Source organism: Squalius cephalus, assembly GCF_949319135.1.
Source record: "Squalius cephalus genome assembly, chromosome: 11".
Taxonomy (NCBI): domain Eukaryota; kingdom Metazoa; phylum Chordata; class Actinopteri; order Cypriniformes; family Leuciscidae; genus Squalius; species Squalius cephalus.
The window spans coordinates 33,266,140-33,293,248 of record NC_137132.1 but is presented as its reverse complement, the minus strand read 5'-3'; the positions used below and the strand labels follow the sequence as shown (position 1 = coordinate 33,293,248).

At 38.2% G+C, this 27,109-nt stretch overlaps 1 protein-coding gene across 1 annotated transcript in view; it reads right to left on the bottom strand.

Annotated features, from left to right (window-relative positions):
* bace2 (beta-secretase 2) overlaps positions 1–27,109 on the bottom strand; it is a 27,925-nt gene continuing 816 nt past the window's right edge. Inside the window, exons 2-9 of the mRNA XM_079885919.1 lie at positions 16,461–16,549; positions 10,498–10,714; positions 9,634–9,765; positions 6,694–6,828; positions 6,356–6,457; positions 6,071–6,220; positions 5,137–5,305; positions 1–3,174 (exon numbers count right to left, since the gene is read on the bottom strand). Of these exons, the coding sequence (XP_079742045.1) occupies positions 2,933–3,174; positions 5,137–5,305; positions 6,071–6,220; positions 6,356–6,457; positions 6,694–6,828; positions 9,634–9,765; positions 10,498–10,714; positions 16,461–16,549 (1,236 nt within the window). The 3' untranslated portion in view covers positions 1–2,932. The remainder of the gene's footprint in view (positions 3,175–5,136; positions 5,306–6,070; positions 6,221–6,355; positions 6,458–6,693; positions 6,829–9,633; positions 9,766–10,497; positions 10,715–16,460; positions 16,550–27,109) is intronic.

The window sequence follows — 27,109 nt, the reverse complement described above, 5'->3', positions numbered from 1 at the left end:
CCAGTCTAACAATTTATTTAGCATGTAGGACTACACATGTAAATGAAAGAATTAGGAAACAAAAGATCAATCCAAAATCAATTACAAAAAGCATAAAATTAAGTCAAAGTAGTATACCAGGCAATAAAAAGTGCACATTTTTCTAAAGATTTTCTCCTGGCTCTTTTGCCAGTCTTTCTTAAACACCCAGATCAGAAATGAAAGAAATCTGAGGGAATTGATAACTAAATCAAATTTGAACTGAACACAATGGGGTCACAGCTTAACTGGAGGGGAGATTTTACACAAGAAAGGCACAACCCTCAAAGTAGAGAAGAGTTTCCCTGTTTTAAATCTTTATTATGATCTGCCGTGCTGGTACGTAAGGAAGCTTGTTTCCGCCACAAAATAAAACATTTTAAAAGATAATTGCGACTTTTTATCTCACAATTGCGAGTTTAGGCCTACATCTCACAATTCTGACTTTATTTCTCACAATTGCGTGATATAAAGTTGCAATTGCGAGATATAAAGTCAGAATTGCGTGATATAAAGTTGCAATTGCGTGATATAAAGTCAAAATTGCATGATATAAAGTCACAATTGCGTGATATAAAGTCAGAATTGCGTGATATAAAGTCACAATTGCGTGATATAAAGTCACAATTGCGTGATATAAAGTCAGAATTGCGAGATATAAAGTCAGAATTGCGTGATATAAAGTTGCAATTGCGTGATATAAAGTCAAAATTGCGTGATATAAAGTTGCAATTGCGTGATATAAAGTCACAATTGCGTGATATAAAGTCAGAATTGCGTGATATAAAGTTGCAATTGCGAGATATAAAGTCAGAATTGCGTGATATAAAGTTGCAATTGCGTGATATAAAGTCAAAATTGCGTGATATAAAGTTGCAATTGCGTGATATAAAGTCAGAATTGCGTGATATAAAGTTGCAATTGCGAGACATAAAGTCACAATTGCGTGATATAAAGTTGCAATTGCGAGATAAAAAGTCACAATTGCATGATATAAAGTTGCAATTGCATGATATAAAGTCAGAATTGCGTGATATAAAGTCACAATTGCGTGATATAAAGTCACAATTGCGTGATATAAAGTCACAATTGCGTGATATAAAGTCACAATTGCGAGATATAAATTCAAAATTGCGTGATATAAAGTCACAATTGCGTGATATAAAGTCACAATTGCGTGATATAAAGTCACAATTGCGTGATATAAAGTCACAATTGCGTGATATAAAGTCAGAATTGCGTGATATAAAGTTGCAATTGCGAGACATAAAGTCACAATTGCGTGATATAAAGTTGCAATTGCGAGATAAAAAGTCACAATTGCATGATATAAAGTTGCAATTGCATGATATAAAGTCAGAATTGCGTGATATAAAGTCACAATTGCGTGATATAAAGTCACAATTGCGTGATATAAAGTCACAATTGCGTGATATAAAGTCACAATTGCGAGATATAAATTCAAAATTGCGTGATATAAAGTCACAATTGCGTGATATAAAGTCACAATTGCGTGATATAAAGTCACAATTGCGTGATATAAAGTCACAATTGCGTGATATAAAGTCACAATTGCGTGATATAAAGTCAGAATTGCGTAATATAAAGTCAGAATTGCGTGATATAAAGAACTGTGAGTTTATATCACGCAATTCTGACATCTTTTCTCAGATTTGTGAGCTATAAACTCGCAATTGTGAGTTATAAAGTCCAATTCTAAGGAAAAAAAGACTGACTTTTTTCCTCAGAATTGCGAGTTTATATCTCACAATTCTGACTTTATATCACGCAATTGCGACTTTATATCACGCAATTCTAACTTTATATCTCCCAATTGTGTTATAAAGTCAGAATTGTGAGATATAAACATGCAATTCTGAAAAAAAGTTGCAATTGTGAGAAAAAGTCAGAATTGTGAGATAAAAAGTCGCAATTACCTTTTTTATTCTGTGGCGGAAACAAGCTTATATAGGTACGAGAATGACATCATTGTATCAATCACACAGACACTTTTAAACTGATACCAAACATGAAAGAGAAAATCAAACTCACTCAGTTTACTATATATGTGGCATAAAGACATTCGGAGTGGCGGGACATGGAAGTCTACATATACAGAGAGCGTGGAATGTGAAGCCAGGTTTATTATTTAATTGTGCGTTTTTTGGTTTCTGAAGTTCCTGAATGCAGTCCACTGCAGAAAACTACCGTACAAAAAGGGTTATAATCGTAGTCCATACTGCTTGTGTGCTATATAACAAGTCTTCTGAAGCCGTTACAATAGCAATTATTTGAGCTCAACAGCATCCCTCCCCATTTACTTTCATTGTACGAAAAAAGAGCAGAGCCAGACATCTTCATTATACAGGTTTCAAACAACATAAAGGTGAGTACATTATGACAAATTTCATTTTTGGGCGAAATATTCCTTTCAAAGCACTGCATCTGAAAGGAAACCAAAGCCTCTAGATGTGAACAGTACATAAACTTTACTTCATTGGACCATAAACCTCATTTAGGCACCAGTAGCTTTATTGACACAATTCTATTGAAGACTAAGAATAAAAAGAGCAGCATACTTTGAAGTGAAGTACAGGGTAATGTTGATGCTCCACTGTAATGTGCGATACTCATATTTTGGCACTTTATGATTTCTGATTACTATAAAAGTCACATGTATAATCATGATTCCTTCATCGTTCAGTAGTTTTGTCCTGCTTGAAAAGTTCAATCTACCGTAAAAATTGTCCGGAAATGTTTAAATCCTGGCATCTTGACAAACAGGACTGTGATCTTTGGGGAAAGTCACTCACCCAGAGCTCAGTGCAGTGTGTTCACCCGTTACCTGCCCTGAGTTCCCTTCAGCCCTGTTCTGCCGAGTCGGTGTCTCCTCGTCCTCCATCGACGCCTGACGTCACTTGATGCGATGGCGCACCAGCGAGGACTCGTCCGTAATCTCTCCGTCTCGGTGGCATCGGCAGGGCAGGATGAGCAGGATGAGGAGTACGATCAGGACCACTGCACATATGCCCATCAGAGCGTATGCGAACACCCACATCATAGGCTCCCTAAGAGACACGCCACTGGTGCAGTCAGACGCTACGCCCTCGGCTAGGAACGGCCCGGCAATCTCTGCAAACGGTACACCGCCGTTTTCTGTTTGGAGGACAGGAGAGGTATATGCAGAAAGAACCATAACCAAGATGGCTGCCGTAACACACTAGTTCACTCAAACAAACATTCCTGAGACAGTTAATCCCAAAGTAGACTTCGGTTTCTAAATGCACGTCAAGACAGTGGTTCCCAATCCTGGTCCTGAAGTACATCGTTTAAATTAATACATTTTTAGCTAACTGTGATTTGTATATGTACATTTCTGAAATACATAACTAAGACTGTCACCTCTGATAACAGATCACTCTAAATTGTAATGTGGACTAAATTGTAAAGTAAAGCTGCTTTGAAACAATGTGTATTGTGAAAATCGCTATACAAATAAATGTGAATTGAATTGAAAAGAAATGAAGGTTTTTGAGGAAAACATTCCAGGATTTTTCTCCATATAGTGGACTTCAACGGGGACCAACGGGTTGAAGGTCCAAATTGCAGTTTCAATGCAGCTTCAAAGAGCACTACACGATCCCAGCTAAGGAATAAGGAAAAATCTAGAGAAACCATCGGTCATTTTCTAAAAAAAAATAAACATTTGACCGATGGTTTGGCTAGTTAAGGCTCTTATTCCTCGGCTGGGATCGTGTAGAGCTCTTTGAAGCTGCATTGAAACCCATTGGTCCCCATTGAAGTCCACTATATGGAGAAAAATCCTGGAATGTTTTCCTTAAAATCCTTAATTTCTTTTCGACTGAAGAAAGACATGAACATCTTGGATGACGTGGGGGTGAGTAAATTATCAAGAAAAATTTTATTCTGAATTGAACTTAATCAAAGTTACTTGACAAAGTTTTGTTGGCCAACCAACAAAAGGTTCCCTCGGCAAAAACCCAATTATTGCAGAAAATAAGCTCTGTGACCAACAAAAGCTTATGATTCTTACACGTTTTGTTCATCATGATAGTCTTCATAAATAAACAACTTATGAACTTTTATGAATTATTGACAATGAGGCTGTGAAAGCAGACCAGTGAGTAGATGTGTTTTCAAGGTTCGTTGTGATGTTATTTAACTTTTTACATTTAAACTTTTTTTTTTTTTTTTTTTCAGCCACTGCAAGCGTTTTTGATCATTTTCACAAAACTTTCATGGCCGCCAGAATATTTTGTTGTATAAACATCTGAACATGCAATATATCAAAAGAAAGAACAAACCCTCTGCTTGAACAGCTTCATGCATTCTTATTACTGATGAAGCTACTGATGGATTTTATGTCATAGAATACAACGTGAAAATATCTTGGGCTTCTGTTCACCACAGACCTTCCAGACAGGCAAAGAAAAGAAAACATGATGCAGCCAGACAAAGTCGGGACAGACAACGGCAGAAATCCCGTATTAACATCGGTGTGGCTTTTTCCAGATGTAAGATGCTGATGCAGGAAAATGAAATAAAAATGACGGTGAAATTGCATGTTTTCTGCTGGACAGGCAAGTTAGTCCAACTTTAGCAATGTAACATTAATTGAAAACTGTTGTTTGGTTTCTTTAGCTACAAAATGGGCATAATCATAGCGAGAAGTAACGTTTTTCCCTTGTCAATGTTGAAAAATATGTCATTGGATTGTAATTTCATGTAACAGGACAGTGTACCAATCAAGTGACCAATAATGCTTGCTTTAAGAATTTGCATAAATAAAGTGCAACTTATTTGTTGGCATTGCTTCGCTACTGTGCTAACTAGCTAAAGTCAGCGAATAAGACACAACGTCTCAGACGACGACATGTTTGTCCTGTTTTGGCCACTGTAGCTTCTTCAAAAGGGAGCGGTGGGTTGAGCCGTTGGTTGCAATTCACAACCGAACCGCTAGATGCCGCTAAAATCTACACACTGCACCTTTAAATGAAATAGACTCGTAGCAGAAAGCTGATCCTAAATGCAGCTGTGACACCCCTGGGCACACGTCTTTGAGGCTCCCGAACCCGTGTCTGCTTGTGTCCCACCTACCTGCACATGTGCTAACAGCAAAGCCCACCCTCTTTTGTGCACGGTCAAAGATGACGTAGAAGCCCTCCATCACAGTGGCTCCAATGACTAAGCCATTGGCTGAAGGGGAGACTCCGAACCGGAAACAGTCCAATGTCCCGTCAATATCTGTGACTGGCTGGACGTACAGCTGCAGAGAGAAAAACTGATGTCAAAAGAAGATCTGCGAGCTATGTACAATCTCAGTTTCTGTTCAATTTAAGAAAATATGCAACATCAAAAACCACAAAGTATATCATGGGTTTGGAGCCTAAGGGTCCTGTGTACAAGCAGGGGTGCCGTAACGGGACGATTCCCCCCACCATTGGGGAGCGAAACATTGATTCAACCAACGCTGAATTTTAAGACACTCTTCCTCAGACACAAACTGTCCACCAGTAAAGACAAATGTTTGGTAAGAGATTGTCCCCAAAAAAAACAAACCAATGTTAGTAATATACTAGAAATAATATTTTGAAATAGCTTTTATTTTTACACTTCAGTTTTCATTAGAATTTTGTTATGTGCTCTTGTCATTTCTATTAGTCTTAGTTAAAAGATAAAGTATAAAGTCGGCAACACCTAAGCTCCAAAATTATCAAAAATATTTATTTTTAAGACAATTATCGCATAGCGTATGTGACGTTTCGAGCACGCAGGCTCTTCATCAGACGTGCTCGAAACGTCACATACGCTATGCGATAATTGTCTTAAAAATAAATATTTTTGATAATTTTGGAGCTTAGGTGTTGCCGACTTTATACTTTATCTTTTCACTTGTTGTTTTTTAGTCGAGCACCCTTTTTGAGACTGATGTGCGTGCTTTTGTTTCATTTTTCTTCCCTATTAGTCTTAGTTATAAATATAACAAAGAGTAAATAATTTTTATTTCAGTTTCTCTAAGGATAGTCCTGACCTGTGGGTGGATGGTGATGCGAAAGGACTGGCTTGTGTTCGTTGCTCTGAGGTAGATTGAGAGTTTGGGAAAAAGCCTCCATGGTGATTCTCCTCTCATCCAACACGCAAGCTTGGTGCCGTCAAAAAATCCAGCAGAGAAATCCTCAATCTAGGAGAGCAGGGTTACATCCAATCAATTGTAACTGAGGAGTCGTTTTAGAGTAGACTGAAGACTGAACCCCTTAAATACGCACAAAATGTGTGTTTCTGAGGTAAATAATTTGCCAAAAACGGAAGGTCATACCAATGATGTTTGCAGAATAGCCTCCACCACAGCACTAAACACATTTCCAGGAAGTCGCAGTAGAGTCGTCCCGCTATCCACAATGGCTTTATCGGAGTTGTACTGAACAAAATGACCAAAGGGAGAGAAAGATCAATTAAAAACAAGATCACTACATTCTTATCGCTGCCGTATATTTTATCGAATGCTGTAGTTACTCCACTGGCAGCCATTAAAGGTACAATTTCAACTCACCCTTGGCTCAATTCCAGTAATTATCAATGTGTTTTTATAAAAGGATGGACTCAATTTTCTGGTTGAATTTACTTAATTTTTTTGGGCTGGACTGTGTCATGTACCTCTTTGCAATCTAGGTTTAAATTTTGGTCTCCAACTTCAAGCTTCAAGACTTCCACTTGATAGTACCACTCTTCCAGGATTGGCGTGTACCAAACTGAACCCCGGTACAAGGTTGGCTCAACTCCTCCCATGATCTGAAACGCAACACAAAGACATACTGTAGAAGCATGTCATCTGAGGCATATCATCTTGCCTTTGTTTATAGTAAAAATCTTCCAAGATATTAAAGTCCCCCTGTGGTGAAAATCCAGCTTTTAATGTTGTTTATATGTCTATGTGGTGTTTTTAATATGCTTTCAGACAAACCATGTGTAATTCATAAGTCGACACCATTGCTGAATATTTTCTCCTTAAAACTGCAGTGAACCAAAGACAGTCTCAAAAACACGCTTTGAAATCGCTGGTGTTTCTGACGTCACAAACTACCTTGTAACCAATCAGATCAACGTGTGATCGTCAGCGAGTGGATCTCTGAGCTGGTGTGAGTGAGTGGAGGCGGGGCACATTTGCATATTCATAGAACCGCCGTATATTAATGAGGCAAGAGTGTAGAGTTACATTCAAGCTATTTTAAGGCGTGAAGAAACGTTTAAATATGTAATTTTGGTGATCAAAGATGATTTTTGAGAAATAAAATGATTGACTACAGGGAGACTTTAACAATGGATACTCTTGATATAAATTAACGCAAGAAACTACAGGTGAATACGAGTTTAATTGAACTAATAGATATCAACATACTTTCTCCAGTTGATTAGACGCATCAAGACAGTTGTTTTGTATTGCAGGTTTTCTGAAATGTTACGTTTAAATATGCAAATAGGGCATTATCTAAATAAATATGCATACATTTCGAGAACAGAAATCTGAATTTTGAATCTGACTTTATCCAAAGGTTTTTACAGAGGGGATTTTTCGATATCTCTTTTAATCACCCCATAAACCAGGAAATACTGTCAACAGCCAGAAAAAGTGTCTTAACTTAAATCTTGTTCACACTCAGGTAAAGTCCCTTTTTCTTTTATTGAAATATTTAGTTAAGTGCTGGTGTTCAACTCCACTATACAAAAATAGGGTGTTTTCTAGTTTTATTAGTTGTATTTATTGTTCATTTATCTGTTTAAGTTTAATTCTGCTTTTCTACCTGACAGCAAAAGTTATCAAAAGTCTCTGTATAAATAATTAAATAATTATAAATTAAAATTAATACAAAATTATTTTATTTATTTATAAATAGATAAATAAAAATTACAAAGGGAAAACCTATTTTGACAGAAAAGGTATCATCTGAATCCCCATGTTCTCTTTTTTTAAGTAACAATAATACAATTGTGAATCTACAGTATCTTTTTCCTTATATTTAATAATATAAGATAAAGCAAAAGATTATCAAAATACATTCAAATGAAGACAATAAAAAAATAAAACTGACTAGATCTGGCATTTGCTTTCTGCAAATAGCCTCTAATTAAGAGGCTAGTCAAATATTTCCAAAAGGCTTTGGACATTGTTCAGCGGTGGACACAGGACACACCCCTCCCCACCGCTCTTCCCATCTGCTCCTCTCTGCGGGACACGTGGCCATCTCTTCTTCCAGCGCTCCCGTATTGCTAGCAGAATGTGCTGGCAGCAGGGGGCTCTCTTTAGCTTAATTAGCTTCTCACTAACGAGACACGCCATCCTATAGGAGGCAGCGGAGGTGTGAGACACAGAGACGGACTGAGGAATCCTGAATGCTACTTACGGCACCAACTTGTATGATTAAAATCAATAATACCTGTTAATAACAATGTTCTCAAATGTTTTACCAGGGGACACTTGTGATCAGGGTCTCTGATTTTGTAGACAATGGGCTCAAACTCTGGTCCACTCTTCAGATTTGTTCAAATTGTCCATAGAGAATGCTGCTCCTTGTTTGAATACACTTTTCAGTCTAATATTGTGGTGCCGTCTATAATAATCTATTTCTAATAAACCTACACATAAACAGTCTCTTCTTGCAGTTCTTGGGCAGAATAAGCTGTACTAAACATTTTCTATCATTTAAAGTCCCCCTGTGGTGAAAATCAAGCTTTTTAATGTTGTTTATATGTATTTGTGGTGTTTTTATGTGCTTTAGACAAGTCATGCATAAATTCAACAGCATTGCTGAGTATTTTCTCTTTAAAACTGCAGTGAATCAAAGACAGTCTCAAAAAAACAGTTTGAAATTGCTGGTGTTTCTGACGTCACAAACTACCTTGTAACCAATCAGATCAACGTGTGATCGTCAACGAGTGGATCTCTGAGCTGGTGTGAGTGAGTGGAGGCGGGGTACATTTGCATATTCATAGAACCACGTATACTAAGTGAGGCAAGGGTGTAGAGTTACGTTCAAGCTATTATAAGGCATGGAGAAATTGTTTTCAAGTTAAAAAAGTTTAAATATGTAATTTTAGTGATCAAAGATGAGTTTTAAGGGATAAAATTATTGACTACAGGGGGACTTTAACAATTTTAAAAAACATTGTTACTTAACTGAAAATACTTTACATCATATTAACATGATTTTCCCTAATTTTCCCTAATTTAGAAACATTAGCAAAAGTATGCTATTAAAAAAATAACATTTAATTAAAAAAACAATTAAGTTATATAGTGTTGGCAAAACTAAAACAACTCTTGCCATAAGTATTTTTGTGATATTACCAAATACAGTAACATTTATTTTATAGATGAAGTTATTGAAACAATGTTTTGTGACTAAATTAATAAAAATTAATGAGATACTTAATATTGCAACTTATTTCATATGAAAATTGAATCGTTTTCATGTTAACATAAACAAATTGGTGTACACACAGTAGCAGTTCACTCCTAGTAGTTGGATTAGTTTTGCACTAATTTGGATTGTATATTTTTGCAGTTCAATGTAAGACTGCTTCAGGTTTGGTACACACCAAGCTGCCGCCCGCTGGGTCAGCTGTAGTGCTGGCTGAGACTCCTGCTCCACACATCTGGAGAGAAAACACATCTGGAATCCCAGTCTGCCGCACAACAGAGTTGAAGAAGGGTTCCACTGATGGGTCGGGCTGAGAGGAGAAAAAGACAAAATGCATCCTATTTAAGGAGCTCTTAGTATTTTCAGATCATATAATACTAATAGTCTAAATCCAAATGGTCCCACTTTATATTAAGTGGCCCTAATACCTGTGAACTTACATGGTAACTACATGTGTACATAGTATGTAACTATAGTGTAAGTACACATTGGTACATAATATCTACAGCTGTAATATTTGTGTACCTACACATATGTAACAACCCACAGAATGGTATGTGTAAGTATAAAATGTGTAACAGTAACAACACTTTTTTTTCACTTCAGTGAGTACACGTGTAACAGGAATTAACTACATTTTGTAACAATATGCATTTACTCAAGTTGTTAATACAAAGTGGGACCGTCCATCAAAGAATACCAAGGTACCTGTACATGTCAAAATACCTGTTACACTTTGAAACCAACACAAATATTCTATTTGAAAAAACTAACTATTTACAATGATTATTTTCTGACTCTGTCACTTAATAATAGAAATATACAACTACCTTATTATTGTGTTCACTAGTAGAGTACAGTACATAAACCATTATCAAACTCAAAACACCATTGATGTTTGAGGATCTCAGCCACACCTTTGTGACATTTAACTTATCACGTAACAGCTATAGCAGAGCAAAATCAAACAGTTTGCACACATTGCTAACATAACACACCTTTTATAAATAAAACACCTATGTAACACCATCATGTGACTTACCCGAACCAGTAGAGGATAAGCAAGCCCAAGAATTCCCTGCCAGTTGATTCCAGGCAGAAAGAAGCCTTCTGAGGAGAGGATTGCAGCTATGTTGATGGTGATGTTACCACTGGGCCCTTTAGGAATGGTGATGCGGTCCGTTCCTAGTTCCCCCTCCCATTCTCCCTGAGTGTATTTTACTGCAACTGCTCTCCCAGTGCTCTGATATGTACTGGAACTGAGCAAACCATCATAACATTGGTTTATCACTAATGCACTACAAACATAATTCACTAACAAACATTAAAAGACTGGAATTAATGAATGTAAGTTTTGTCTGGATGCTTTGTTATAAAACAGTGTGGTGTAGTTGTGAGGTGTTTTGATCTTACAGTGCTTTGTTATAGTAGTGTGTGATGTAGGGATGTGATCTTACAGTGCTCTGTCATAGTAGTGTATGATGTGGGGATGTGATCTTACAGTGCTCTGTCATAGTAGTGTGTGATGTGGGGATGTGATCTTACGGTGTTATAGTAGTGTGTGATGTAGGGATGTGATCTTACAGTGTTATAGTAGTGTGTGATGTAGGGATGTGATCTAACAGTGCTCTGTCATAGTCGTGTGTGATGTGGGGATGTGATCTTACAGTGCTCTGTCATAGTAGTGTGTGATGTGGGGATGTGATCTTACAGTGTTATAGTAGTGTGTGATGTAGGGATGTGATCTTACAGTGTTATAGTAGTGTGTGATGTAGGGATGTGATCTAACAGTGCTCTGTTATAGTAGTGTGTGATGTGGGGATGTGATCTTACAGTGCTCTGCCATAGTAGTGTGTGATGTAGGGATGTGATCTTACAGTGTTATAGTAGTGTGTGATGTAGGGATGTGATCTTACAGTGCTCTGTCATAGTAGTGTATGATGTGGGGATGTGATCTTACAGTGCTCTGTCATAGTAGTGTGTGATGTGGGGATGTGATCTTACGGTGTTATAGTAGTGTGTGATGTAGGGATGTGATCTTACAGTGTTATAGTAGTGTGTGATGTAGGGATGTGATCTAACAGTGCTCTGTTATAGTAGTGTGTGATATGGGGATGTGATCTTACAGTGCTCTGTCATAGTTGTGTGTGATGTGGGGATGTGATCTTACAGTGCTCTGTCATAGTAGTGTGTGATGTGGGGATGTGATCTTACAGTGTTATAGTAGTGTGTGATGTAGGGATGTGATCTTACAGTGTTATAGTAGTGTGTGATGTAGGGATGTGATCTAACAGTGCTCTGTTATAGTAGTGTGTGATATGGGGATGTGATCTTACAGTGCTCTGTTATAGTAGTGTGTGATGTAGGGATGTGATCTTACAGTGCTCTGTTATAGTAGTGTGTGATGTAGGGATGTGATCTTACAGTGCTCTGTCATAGTAGTGTGTGATGTAGGGATGTGATCTTACAGTGTTATAGTAGTGTGTGATGTAGGGATGTGATCTTACAGTGTTATAGTAGTGTGTGATGTGGGGATGTGATCTTACAGTGCTCTGTCATAGTCGTGTGTGATGTGGGGATGTGATCTTACAGTGCTCTGTTATAGTAGTGTGTGATGCAGGGATGTGATCTTACAGTGCTCTGTCATAGTAGTGTGTGATGTGGGGATGTGATCTTACAGTGCTCTGTTATAGTAGTGTGTGATGTAGGGATGTGATCTTACAGTGCTCTGTCATAGCAGTGTGTGATGTAGGGATGTGATCTTACAGTGCTCTGTTATAGTAGTGTGTGATGTGGGGATGTGATCTTACAGTGTTATAGTAGTGTGTGATGCAGGGATGTGATCTAACAGTGCTCTGTTATAGTAGTGTGTGATGTGGGGATGTGATCTTACAGTGTTATAGTAGTGTGTGATGTAGGGATGTGATCTTACAGTGTTATAGTAGTGTGTGATGTAGGGATGTGATCTTACAGTGTTATAGTAGTGTGTGATGTAGGGATGTGATCTTACAGTGTTATAGTAGTGTGTGATGTGGGGATGTGATCTTACAGTGCTCTGTTATAGTAGTGTGTGATGTGGGGATGTGATCTTACAGTGTTATAGTCGTGTGTGATGTGGGGATGTGATCTAACAGTGTTATAGTAGTGTGTGATGCAGGGATGTGATCTAACAGTGCTCTGTTATAGTAGTGTGTGATGTGGGGATGTGATCTTACAGTGCTCTGTTATAGTAGTGTGTGATGCAGGGATGTAATCGTACAGTGCTCTGTTATAGTAGTGTGTGATGTAGGGATGTGATCTTACAGTGCTCTGTTATAGTAGTGTGTGATGTGGGGATGTGATCTTACAGTGTTATAGTAGTGTGTGATGCAGGGATGTGATCTAACAGTGCTCTGTTATAGTAGTGTGTGATGTGGGGATGTGATCTTACAGTGTTATAGTAGTGTGTGATGTGGGGATGTGATCTTACAGTGTTATAGTAGTGTGTGATGTGGGGATGTGATCTTACAGTGTTATAGTAGTGTGTGATGTAGGAATGTGATCTTACAGTGCTCTGTTATAGTAGTGTGTGATGTGGGGATGTGATCTTACAGTGCTCTGTCATAGTAGTGTGTGATGTAGGGATGTGATCTTACAGTGTTATAGTCGTGTGTGATGTGGGGATGTGATCTTACAGTGTTATAGTAGTGTGTGATGTGGGGATGTGATCTTACAGTGCTCTGTTATAGTAGTGTGTGATGTAGGGATGTGATCTTACAGTGCTCTGTTATAGTAGTGTGTGATGTGGGGATGTGATCTTACAGTGTTATAGTAGTGTGTGATGCAGGGATGTGATCTAACAGTGCTCTGTTATAGTAGTGTGTGATGTGGGGATGTGATCTTACAGTGTTATAGTAGTGTGTGATGTAGGAATGTGATCTTACAGTGCTCTGTTATAGTAGTGTGTGATGTAGGGATGTGATCTTACAGTGTTATAGTCGTGTGTGATGTGGGGATGTGATCTTACAGTGTTATAGTAGTGTGTGATGTGGGGATGTGATCTTACAGTGCTCTGTTATAGTAGTGTGTGATGTGGGGATGTGATCTTACAGTGCTCTGTCATAGTAGTGTGTGATGTGGGGATGTGATCTTACAGTGTTATAGTAGTGTGTGATGTGGGGATGTGATCTTACAGTGTTATAGTAGTGTGTGATGTGGGGATGTGATCTTACAGTGTTATAGTAGTGTGTGATGTGGGGATGTGATCTTACAGTGCTCTGTTATAGTAGTGTGTGATGCAGGGATGTGATCGAACAGTGCTCTGTTATAGTAGTGTGTGATGCAGGGATGTGATCGAACAGTGCTCTGTTATAGTAGTGTGTGATGTGGGGATGTGATCTTACAGTGCTCTGTTATAGTAGTGTGTGATGTGGGGATGTGATCTTACAGTGTTATAGTAGTGTGTGATGTGGGGATGTGATCTTACAGTGTTATAGTAGTGTGTGATGTAGGGATGTGATCTTACAGTGTTATAGTAGTGTGTGATGTGGGGATGTGATCTTACAGTGCTCTGTTATAGTAGTGTGTGATGTAGGGATGTGATCTTACAGTGCTCTGTTATAGTAGTGTGTGATGTGGGGATGTGATCTTACAGTGCTCTGTTATAGTAGTGTGTGATGCAGGGATGTGATCGAACAGTGCTCTGTTATAGTAGTGTGTGATGCAGGGATGTGATCGAACAGTGCTCTGTTATAGTAGTGTGTGATGTGGGGATGTGATCTTACAGTGCTCTGTTATAGTAGTGTGTGATGTGGGGATGTGATCTTACAGTGTTATAGTAGTGTGTGATGTGGGGATGTGATCTTACAGTGTTATAGTAGTGTGTGATGTAGGGATGTGATCTTACAGTGTTATAGTAGTGTGTGATGTGGGGATGTGATCTTACAGTGCTCTGTTATAGTAGTGTGTGATGTAGGGATGTGATCTTACAGTGCTCTGTTATAGTAGTGTGTGATGTGGGGATGTGATCTTACAGTGTTATAGTAGTGTGTGATGCAGGGATGTGATCTAACAGTGCTCTGTTATAGTAGTGTGTGATGTGGGGATGTGATCTTACAGTGTTATAGTAGTGTGTGATGTAGGGATGTGATCTTACAGTGCTCTGTTATAGTAGTGTGTGATGTAGGGATGTGATCTTACAGTGTTATAGTAGTGTGTGATGTAGGGATGTGATCTTACAGTGTTATAGTAGTGTGTGATGTGGGGATGTGATCTTACAGTGCTCTGTTATAGTAGTGTGTGATGTGGGGATGTGTTCTTACAGTGCTCTGTCATAGTAGTGTGTGATGTGGGGATGTGATCTTACAGTGCTCTGTTATAGTAGTGTGTGATGTGGGGATGTGATCTTACAGTGCTCTGTCATAGTAGTGTGTGATGTGGGGATGTGATCTAACAGTGCTCTGTTATAGTAGTGTGTGATGTAGGGATGTGATCTTACAGTGTTATAGTAGTGTGTGATGCAGGGATGTGATCTTACAGTGCTTTGTTATAGTAGTGTGTGATGTGGGGATGTGATCTAACAGTGCTCTGTTATAGTAGTGTGTGATGAAGGGATGTGATCTTACAGTGCTCTGTCATAGTCGTGTGTGATGTAGGGATGTGATCTTACAGTGCTCTGTTATAGTAGTGTGTGATGTGGGGATGTGATCTTACAGTGCTCTGTCATAGTAGTGTGTGATGTGGGGATGTGATCTTACAGTGCTCTGTTATAGTAGTGTGTGATGTGGGGATGTGATCTTACAGTGCTCTGTCATAGTAGTGTGTGATGTAGGGATGTGATCTTACAGTGCTCTGTTATAGTAGTGTGTGATGTGGGGATGTGATCTTACAGTGCTCTGTCATAGTAGTGTGTGATGTGGGGATGTGATCTAACAGTGCTCTGTTATAGTAGTGTGTGATGTAGGGATGTGATCTTACAGTGTTATAGTAGTGTGTGATGCAGGGATGTGATCTTACAGTGCTTTGTTATAGTAGTGTGTGATGTGGGGATGTGATCTAACAGTGCTCTGTTATAGTAGTGTGTGATGAAGGGATGTGATCTTACAGTGCTCTGTCATAGTCGTGTGTGATGTAGGGATGTGATCTTACAGTGCTCTGTTATAGTAGTGTGTGATGTAGGGATGTGATCTTACAGTGCTCTGTTATAGTAGTGTGTGATGTAGGGATGTGATCTTACAGTGCTCTGTCATAGTAGTGTGTGATGTAGGGATGTGATCTTACAGTGTTATAGTAGTGTGTGATGTAGGGATGTGATCTTACAGTGCTCTGTCATAGTAGTGTGTGATGTGGGGATGTGATCTTACAGTGCTCTGTCATAGTAGTGTGTGATGTGGGGATGTGATCTTACAGTGCTCTGTCATAGTAGTGTGTGATGTAGGGATGTGATCTTACAGTGTTATAGTGGTGTGTGATGTAGGGATGTGATCTTACAGTGTTATAGTAGTGTGTGATGTGGGGATGTGATCTTACAGTGTTATAGTAGTGTGTGATGTAGGGATGTGATCTTACAGTGCTCTGTTATAGTAGTGTGATATGTAGGGATGTGATCTTACAGTGTTATAGTAGTGTGTGATGTGGGGATGTGATCTTACAGTGCTCTGTCATAGTATTGTGTGATGTGGGGATGTGATCTTACAGTGTTATAGTGGTGTGTGATGTGGGGATGTGATCTTACAGTGCTCTGTCATAGTAGTGTGTGATGTGGGGATGTGATCTTACAGTGCTCTGTCATAGTAGTGTGTGATGTGGGGATGTGATCTTACAGTGTTATAGTAGTGTGTGATGTGGGGATGTGATCTTACAGTGCTCTGTTATAGTAGTGTGTGATGTGGGGATGTGATCTTACAGTGTTATAGTAGTGTGTGATGTAGGGATGTGATCTTACAGTGTCATAGTAGTGTTTGATGTGGGGATGTGATCTTACAGTGCTCTGTTATAGTAGTGTGTGATATGGGGATGTGATCTTACAGTGCTCTGTTATAGTAGTGTGTGATGTAGGGATGTGCCGCTGCAGCTACAGCAAAGTTGCTGCTTCCAGTATCAACCAGGATGTTCAGCTGCAATGACAGAAAACAATGATGTTACACTCATTTTTTATGCATTACTTGGTAATAATGACATTTCAGAGGAATACTCCGTATTAACTTCTTATCATCTGTAACATGCTGTTGATTAACGGAGAAAATAAACAACATCACTCGGCTGGTAAAGAACTGATTAAATGTAAATCTTGAATGCAGTGTATGTCACTTTGGATAAAATGTAATGTTAAAGAAAAAACAACAAATAAATAAATGTACTTTTAATGGAATGCTTTTTTGTTAAGCAGAAATATATAGCTTCTTTTTGTTAAAAACTGTTGAGCTGTAAAGTCTAATTTATTTGTTTTTCAAGTCGGACTACTTTGCTAACGATATAATTCTTGTGGATGGAGTTATCTCCATGTGAAAAGTTCTTTAAAGATTGTTACATCACATCCCATATCATATGAGAGTTACCGGGTTCATCAAGAGCTTTAACAGCTTATACGCTCCTGGAAAGGCCTTCCACTAAATGTTGGAACATGCAGGGATATGCTCCCATTCCACTTGATACTGAATGTGTTAAGTGGGGTTCTTGTCTGCTTTTTTCGCAGGCAGTCATGTTCTGCCAGACTCAAGTTCACAGGATTATTGCCATGCTGGAATAAAAAAGGGACCTTCCCTGCTGTTGTGTGAAGTCACACAGTTCTCTAGAATGCCATTGTATGGCGTTAGCATTAAGATTTGTCCTTAGAGAAATGACTGAAATAACCAAACCCATTAATTAGAAGGGGGTCAATCCTTTCGGCCATATAGTGTTCAAATAAAATATAAATAATAAAATAAAATAAAAAACTTCAAATAAAAAATATTTTAAAATGTTGAGCTACTTTTTGCATGTCTACAGTGGATATAATAAGTCTACACAGCCCTTTTGCATGTTTAAAGTCTCATTTACTTTCTTAGCGCACTACTAGACTTGACTAGATCAGAGCAAGTTAATACATAGAAAAACTATTGTTTGTCATGGTAACCTTTAATCAAAATCTGCTAATTTTCTTCCGCTCTGGATCAGTTTGACGGTTTGGGAAGAATATCCTTAACCACTCCCCTCCAACCATCAGTCTGCTATGAGCGAGGGATGGAGAGGAGGTGTGCAAAAATGACCCCCCGCCCTCTATTCAATACTCCGTTTCACATGGAAATACGTCACAATGAAGTAAAGTCGGTTGCAACTTCCAGTTCACTGGGACTTTAATGTTAAAATTACAACCTATAAGGTTACACTGCACCCTTTGATTTTATTACAGCATGTATCTGTTTGGATAGGAGTCTATCAGCTTGGCACATCTTGACTTGAACAAACTCGTCTCCATACCGGCGTGATGACTCCAACCAGATGGAACTGGATAAATACTCTGAATGTTCTGATCCAATCTGACTTCTGACCTGTGCATACACTGTTCGCTCGTTGGCCAGAGGAGAACTGGCCCCCGACTGAGCCTGGGTTCTCCCAAGGTTTTTTTTCTCCATTCTGTCACCTGATGGAGTTTTGGTTCCTTGCCACTGTTGACTTGGCTTTTGGCTTGCTTAGTTGGGGACATTTAATATTCAATAATATTATTGATCTGCCTTACTTAAGGTGGACGATGATGCAATTTTTTTATAAAAACAAACTTTGTTGTATTATTTTCATGTTATCACTGTGAAGCTGCTTTGATACAATCTGTATTGTAAAAAGCACTATACAAATAAAGGTGACTTGACTTGACAATATTTTCCTGCTCTTCTTTGCAAAAATGTTCCAGATCAGTCAAATTGTGAGGGCATCTCCTGTGCACGGCCCTATTCAAGTTTCCATGGGATTTAGGAAATTTTAGATAATTCAAAGATTTTACATGGGATTTAGGTCTGGGCTCTGGCTAACCCAGACAGCAAGTGTAGTGTACCAGATGTGGGCCGGATCTGGGCCGACACTATGTTGCTGTCTGGAAGGCCATTTCTTTCTTTGCTGAAGCCATTCTTTTGTTGATTTAGATGTGTTTTGGATCACTGTCATGCTGAAAAATAAAAGTTCTCTTCATTTTCAGTTTTCTCCCAGATACCAGAAGGTTCTGTGCCAAAATCAACTGATTCCCTCCACCTTCACAAAATTCCCCAGTTCCAGCTGAAGAAAAGCACCCCCGAAGCATGATGCTGCCATATCACCATGCTTCGACGTTTGTATGGTGTTCTTTTGCTGATGTGCTGTGTTGTTTTTGAACTAGGGCTGGGTAAAAAATATCGATTTCTCGATTTTAATCGATTCTCATTTTTACAAAACGATATCGATTCTTAAATCCCAAGAATCGATTAGTCATCCTGTTTTCAGTTGATGAATGAATGGAACATTGTTGCGTGCATCCCCATCCAATACATTGCAATAATCGTTGTGCTTTGTTATTATTGATATGAAACAAAGTGTCAGATTACGTCCATTTTCTTACGAAATTCAAAAACATAGGCTAAATTACCGTTTTGGCGCTGTGGCGTGAGATCGCTCTGGCGCAGCTCAGCTCATAAGCGGCAGCACGCACATGATCTTCTCTTCCGCCTTAATAATACCAGTTACAGCGCGAAATAAACATGAATGAGCATCTGAAAGTGTGCTAAAAGATAGAGTACAACTTATCGAAGTCCGTATCATGTCACATGGAATCGCTCAATCAGTGTCTCGACCGTGGAAAGACGTTAGTAAACAATGTCATGTAACGTCACATTTACCTCAGAAAAAACATATATCCAGTGACCATAAACTCGTTAGTCAGCTAGAAAAATGAACTCTAGAGAGGAGCATTTTGTTAAATATATGCACCATATTACATATTCATTATAATTTTTAATGTTCTTCAATATTTAATGCATGTTTGAATAAATCTGGAAAGTTTATGACAGCCACCATTTAAATTTTTATATAATTTCATATAATTTTATTATTATAAAAATAAATAAAAGTGTATTTTAAGTGTTTGTATACAAATCAGTTATTTTTTACCTTCAATATTATAGGAGGCTAATGAAGCCAATAGGCTACAACTGACTCCCATAGTTTGCAGCATTAGTTAAGAGATTTGTTTTCCTTGAGAAAATTTGCAATGTATTGTAGCCTACCTGATATCCAAAATAATCAATATTGAATCGAATCGAATCGTAATCGAATCGAATTGCAATTAAGCTTGTGAATCGAAATCGAATCGAATTGTGAAATTTGTGTCAATACCCAGCCCTATTTTGAACCAACCATAACTTTTACAATTTCAGCCAAAAAGTTCAATCTTGGTCTCAGACAACAACACTTTTTTCCTCATTGTTTTGGAAAAGTGGATATATATTTTTGAAAAGATTAGCTGGGCTTGGATACGGATTTGTCACATGTAAAGAGCAACCAGTACTTGCCAGAAAGAGCTGAAACTTTTAATGTTGCTGTAGGCCTCTTGACAGCCTCCCTGACAAGTTTTCTCTTTGTCTTCTCATCAGTTTTAGAAGGACACCCTGTTCTTGATAATATTCCTGTTGTGCCATACTTTCTCCACTTGTTTCTTACTGACTTCATTGTGTTCCCATGGTATATCTAATGCCTCAGGTGAGTGATACCTTTCAACAATGAGATCCCGTTAATCCAAGTTATTCCTATGTTCTTTGTGGCCCATGACTCTTATAGTAGCCAGTACTATAAGGTAAGTATAAGTAACCAGGAAGATGTCAGAAAAATCTTATAAGAACAGGTGAGGTTTATTTTGAGTCACTTCAGGTGAAAACAGGAGTGTACTTTCACATGAGCTTGATGATTAATTCTGAACATCTAATTCCCAATTATAAAAGGTTGTGCACACTTATGCATTTAGGTTATGCAGCCCATAGAACCGCTTGCGGGAAAGTTATGAAATTTGGCACACTGATAGAGGACAGTCTGAACAGTCACAATAGCAAATTTGGAGTCTCTAACTCAGTCCCTCTAGCGCCACCATGTGTCCAAAGTTTCACTCATGTTTATGCTAATAACTTTTGAACCGTAAGGGCTAGAAACAAAATTTCAAAATGTTCCCTCTGATTCCTTAGCTCAAGACAAATCGATTGCATAATATTACGTCATTTTCCGTCATTTATATCTTTCCGCCATTTTGATTTTTTTTTCAAACCGTCCTAGACGGTTGCTCCGATTTTCACGAAAATTTAACCAGATCATCTTCAGACCATGCCGACAAAAAGTTATGGAATTCACGTTGATTTGTTAAACCGTTCTTGAATACCACGCAAACTAATTTTATGTAGCGCTTGTACTGCGTTATGCTGCATTTCGGTGCAGCGCCACCTGCTACTGGTCTATATATACGAAAATATATACTATTTTTGCTTACAACTTCTGAACGGTTTGTCCAAAAATCTTGTTAGATTCAGGGTGTCATGCCAAGTCGACTAATATCCAATTTTTCCATATCGACCACTTTAGACATAAGCCATTTTTAATTTTGTACCAAAATGCTGTATTTTATGAATGCATAAACATATTGTTACGAAACATTTTTTCAAATGCTTAGAACTCTGGGTGTGGTTGACTTATGTTCACAAGAGTTATCTCCTTAGATTCCTGAATCCTTGCCAAGTTACCAAACATGCTAGGTTTTGCCTTACGGTTTGTGTAGCATTGTGTTTTAGCGCCTAAAAATATTTGCCAATATCTTCAAAACCGTTAAACCGATCGAGACAAAACCACCATGGGAAGTTTGGTCGTAGTAACAAACTAATAACCAACATAGGTCGATGGCCATAAACTACTGACTAAATGACAAAATATTAATAGTAAGTGGCAAGAAAATGCAAACAAAGTCAGGTGTGGGTAATTTTTTGTGTTTATACATATAAATGTCTGTTATACTCCAAAACGAAATGAGATAGTCACCAAATTTGACACACACATGTATAGGCTCACTCTGAGGACACATAAAAACAATGGTGGGATTGTGCCTCTTGTTGGCACTATAATAGAACAAAACATGAAATTGCTATTGACATCAATACAGTATTGTGATGTAAAATGCTATACTTAACGAATGCATTGGTGTAACATTACGAAACTCAGTATGTGCCATCAGCACCATGCCCTGAAGGTACTAAAAAGATTGAGACAGCGCCACCTTTTGGTCAAAAGTTATAATGAAATTTCCAAAAATTCCTGTTTCAATATTCATTCGAAACCTACTTATTGGAACTCCTAGACCGGTTGTCCGATTTTCACCAAAATCTAATCGTATCATCTCCTGACCTTGCCGACTAAAAGTTATGAATTTTGTATTGATAGACGAAACCGTTTTCATATACCGCAGCAGCAAATGTCAAGATGACTATTCAGGCTTTATCTCTGCAATGCCTTGACATATTGACAGCAAACTTTGTATGTGTCATTGTCACCTCACTCTGACCACATCACATCAATTTCGCAATTGTGCCACCTATTGGTCGAAAGTAATAAGCCGTTAAATCATATTATTAGTGACTGTATATATGATTATTCAGCCATTTTGCCTAAAATCATCTTAAAATGTCTTTAAGTTGGTCAGTTGGCCCTGATAATTGCTGCTTGCAGATATATTTTGAAGTTGTTGTTTTTTTCCTGAAATGTGTGACTGGTGTTCAGTGGCATTGCACAGGTTGTAATTTTTTACATTAGAGGTGCAAAAGTTATGACAAGATATATTTCTAGATCATAAAATCCAGGGGGTTTACAGGGGTGTGTTGACTTTCTACAGTAGATCCACTGTATATAATGTCTTCGTAGTCAGCCACAATAATGTAGTGTCTTTAAATTATCTCTATTTGGGAGCCTTTCTCAGCTAATATTGATATTAATAGTGATTAGTTTGATTAATTACTATATCACACAATTTTTATTTTGACCAAAGTTTCAAATCTGATGTCACCAAGTAAAAATATTTTAGTAGTTGATCAGAATTAACGTTATAAGAGTTTCTGGTAATATTGGATATGCGTAATGTATATTTGTTTTATAAATTTGCATACACTTTTAACAATAATATTATATATGACATTATATCAGAATGGTTTTCTGTCTAAGCAACAAAAACAAATTTAATTAATTGATATTTTAAAATAAACAAATGCTTGATTTGAGTAGTCTAGATTACAAATTAGTCTGGGATCCATCCATCCATCCATCCGAACTTCCGAACACACCATCTATGTATCTTAATTCTTTACAAATCTTACAAATCTTTTAAAAAAAAGATCACACATTTTCAGAGTACCGAAAGCTGTACAAACAACTATCTTGTATTGTTTTAGTTTATATTAAATCGTTGTGCTTCAAATGTCAACCACCTAAAAACCATCAAACCCTGCTGGCACAGAGCCCTCCAATTTAGCCTCTCCACACATGTTTCTGTTAGCCAGGCGCTTGCGAGGCGGTCACAGCAGTTGGAATAATGTTGTTGGAGCGCTGGTTCAACGAGGGGGAACTAATGAGATAACAGAGCTGTGCCATCTCACCCAGTTGCCAAAGAGGCCATTATGGGCATTCCTCATCGTTAACGCCATCATAATATACACACAGATCTGCTCCACTGCACTGATCCGAACAGCTTATTTAAAAACACTTAAACTCTTGAACCTAGGAACGCATTTTAATGCCGTGTTTGAATTAAACATTATGGAAAATCTTCAGTTGTTATTAAGTAATGATTTTTAGATCTATTCTGAGGAGGAGGAATAAGTGAGAATGAAAGGCCTCGGCTATGTTTGAAATACAATACTACTGTACTGCATACTGTCTACTGTAATGTGGGAAATAATACACATAGTATCAGAAAGAAACAGTTGTGTCCTAAATGACGCACTATACACTTAAACGTTGTAGTGTATGAATTTTATATGGTTATATTGTCATTCAACATTAGAGTCTGATAGCCACTCCCCTCCGCTTCCCTTGACAAATCTTGTCAGTGCCAATGTTTTGTCACAGGATGCACATTAGTACACATAGTTTCACATTATAAACTGATAAGAACAAGCATTGGCCAATAATGTGCCTGCTTTGTATTTGCTTAGTAAAGTACTTCAGAAATGAAATGAAATACGGTTTTGTTTTTCTGAGCATAGCCTCTATTTGTGTAGGGTGTGAAAGAATTTCAAGAGGAACAATCATCTTCTGTTTAACTAGACCTTTCTAAGTAAGCCGAAACTTGATCAGAGTTGCCCGTTGTTGTGTGTAATTCCTCATTCCTTACCAGCTTTAACTCAAGACGATTATTGAGGACAAATTTTCAGGCAAACAGCACAAAGTGCAACCGTTGTTTCGATCACGGTTGCAATCACATTCTTCGATGGAGAGATAAATACAATAACAATAGTTTAAAAACTCAGTGGTCTTTCAGTATTAACAGTGGTGCATGCCTTACAACTAATAAGTCTGGAGGATACATTAAAGGCCCACTGAAGTGCCTTGGAACGCGCAGCTTTGTTTGATGCCATATTGAATGGCTCCTCCCCCTTTTCAAATAGCCAATAGCGTTTAGTTTACCTCACAGACTGCAAGATGTACTTCACAGCGACATGGAAGCGAATCCGAGCGCTGATTATACGTTGGATTCAATAGTAGAGCTGTGAATAAATTCTAGCCTAGGGTGGTCCTTATTTTTAAAGTATCTAATTGTCATGCTCTTAACCCTTCAAATTGTTCCTTTATATACGAAAATACAGCATGCCAATTTTTATGGCAGTAACATAATAATTACTGGTAGCTCAATAGCTTTAAACTTTCTGAGATTTTAATGATTTTCGTAAAAACAGATCATTTGATTTGGTATTGTACCTGGCTAGTAAAATTCCAAAAAAATCTCCATAAAAGCATCTAATGCACCATATATTCCTAAATATGTATTTTAGATACATATCTCAGTTTACTTATTGTAGAAACTAAATCCAAATTAATCCATCCATGACCCGGTTTAGCAGATTTACCTTTCCTGGTGGAATCAATACATATTTCTATTGATGATCACCTTGGTTATTGTTTGGGTTTAGAACACATTTTTTGGTTTAAAAAATTGCATTACGTTCCTTGAAATTGACCCGGAACTTTGGCCGAATCAAGCAGATTATCAGGAGGCACAGGCAACCATGCAATGAAAGTAGTCAATGATCACGCCGAGAGAGGAGTGGCTCTGATTCAAGAATACAGTGGCTATCTCACACACTCTGAAGAACAATTGCAGTTTCTCCTTCATGTGGTGGAAGATCACCGACGGATCTATCCAGACTGCAAAAAGTCAACACTGGCTGCTGAGCATCAGAAATGAGGGATTGTTGAAAACTTTGTGCTTTTTTGAGATTGTTGTCATTGTTGTTACGTCAGTGTTGCTCTGATTTCAATAAAATGTAGTTCATTTGCAGCAACTTTTAATATTACTTGCATATCACAATAACGCCGCACAGCTTAACATAGGCAATCTTCCACATGATTGAGCTACCTCTAAATATAATTTTTTGTCAACATTTTTGCATATTTCTAATTTTGAAGTTAAAAGGAACCGTTTAAAAGGTTAAGACACTATCATTTTGCAACAAAAAAAAATTGGACTTGATAAGGACCACCCTATTCTAGCCATTTCATTCTTAACCAACATACAGTTGGAAAACAGAATAAAACTCCAGCGTTTGAGCAACCGAACACACATCTCCATATTGCTCCGTGACGGAACAACGGGTGGTGTTTATAGCATAGGGGGGCAGAGCTTTAGATTCTCGAGAGCATTTGATTGGACAGAAGATGTGATGAGAAGCTAAATGAAGAAAAATGAGATGTCATAAAATCCCATGATCCGGTTTAACGGAAGTAAGAGACTAAGTTTTGAATGCTTGTATCTCCTAAATGCGAATTTTGTCATTGGTTTGGAACACACCAGCTTATTCATAACCTTAAGACTAACATATTCATACTAAAAACTTTCTTTTTTTTATTTCAGGGGGCCTTTAAGGACAACTTCCTCACTATGGCAATGTTCCCGTCATGACTACTGGCTTCTTTCGGTAACATTAAGTGTGTCCGCAGCAGGGCCCTGGCACACACATACTCCCGCTGGTTCCAGGAATCGGGCCCCTTCCCTGCGCTCCCATGGCTCCTCTACTGGTGAAGCGGGCTCTAATCACCCCTATCGAGGTGGCTTAGCTAATTGGCAGGCGCTCTGTCACTGGGAACGCATCTGCTACCTGTTTGTACCAATTAGCAGATGTGAGCCACTCCAGTCCGACGCCTCCGCACATACGACAGATTCCGCAATTAGTGGCTCGTTTAGAAAGAGCGCCTCAATTAACATGAGTACCCTTAATTACATATTCGCAGAGGATGCGGGAAGATCCTGGCCTCTCGCAGTTCACCTCACTCATTCGTTTGTGATGAGATGAGAGAATAAACATGATGTTCAATGACACTGGAGATTTCATTACAATATTTCCAGAGAGACACACCGTGTGAAGGATTTATGATCACTTACAGTCAAGCTTCATTTTCTGAAGAGAGAGGAATGCAATTACAGTTATACCAATTTCTGTTGTACAGATCATTCAGTTAATATCCAGAACAGATCCATGCAATTGTCGCTTCAGTTACAAGTGTGTGCTTTAATTATGAATCATCCCAAAACAAATGAATCACATTACCAAATTTGGTCAGATTTCATATTTCAAAATACAATATAATTTAGCAAAGAATCAAATGTATCGAACGATTAAAATAGTCAGGTTCGGAAACAAGGCTGTGAGATGTAGACGGTACAGTCCGATCACTTAAAACCTTTCACCATCTACACATCTAACACTTTTGATCAGAAAGAGAAATGGACAACGGCAATTGTGACTGGCCATAAAGCCTGTACAGACACACGCATCTCCTCCAGGCCCTAATCTGAGTCAGCTGCTCTGATGGAGGGGCCCCGCTGTCATGTGAACCCATGTGAGTTGCTCTTACTTATTCTCAGCACAAAGATCAAGGGCTCTTTGGCGCCCAAGGCGTCTCATAGAGACTTTCACATCACATGCTTCTTGAACTGATTTGCTCTTAAAGGCTGAAACACTGCTCTGAGATCAGCCTGGCCTACAGTACCCCATCTAATCTGATGTTTTTGAAGCACAGTAACAGCTAATCAGAGATCAGCCGAGTTTTGAACGAGACTGTGAAGGGCAAACCACATGAAAACGGTTTAAAACACATGCCTACAAATATCTGAATGTCATTTAATTTGATAATGAAATATCACATCATGCTGATGCTTTTCTCAGAACTAGCCTACTGTAACTTCACTTTTCTTTTGCAATGTCTTTTACCTGTCCCAAGTTGTTTTTATGTGGATGTAAATGAGGTAAATGTTCCTCTCAGAGTAACCACAGGTGCAGTTCACCACAACTATGGTCATTTTCCAAGTCAAGTCAAGTCAAGTCATCTTCATTTATATAGCGCTTTTAACAATGTAGATTGTTCCAAAGCGGCTTTACAAAGATACAAGGATAGTATAAAGTAACAGATTTTCCACAAGAGTTTGACCTCCA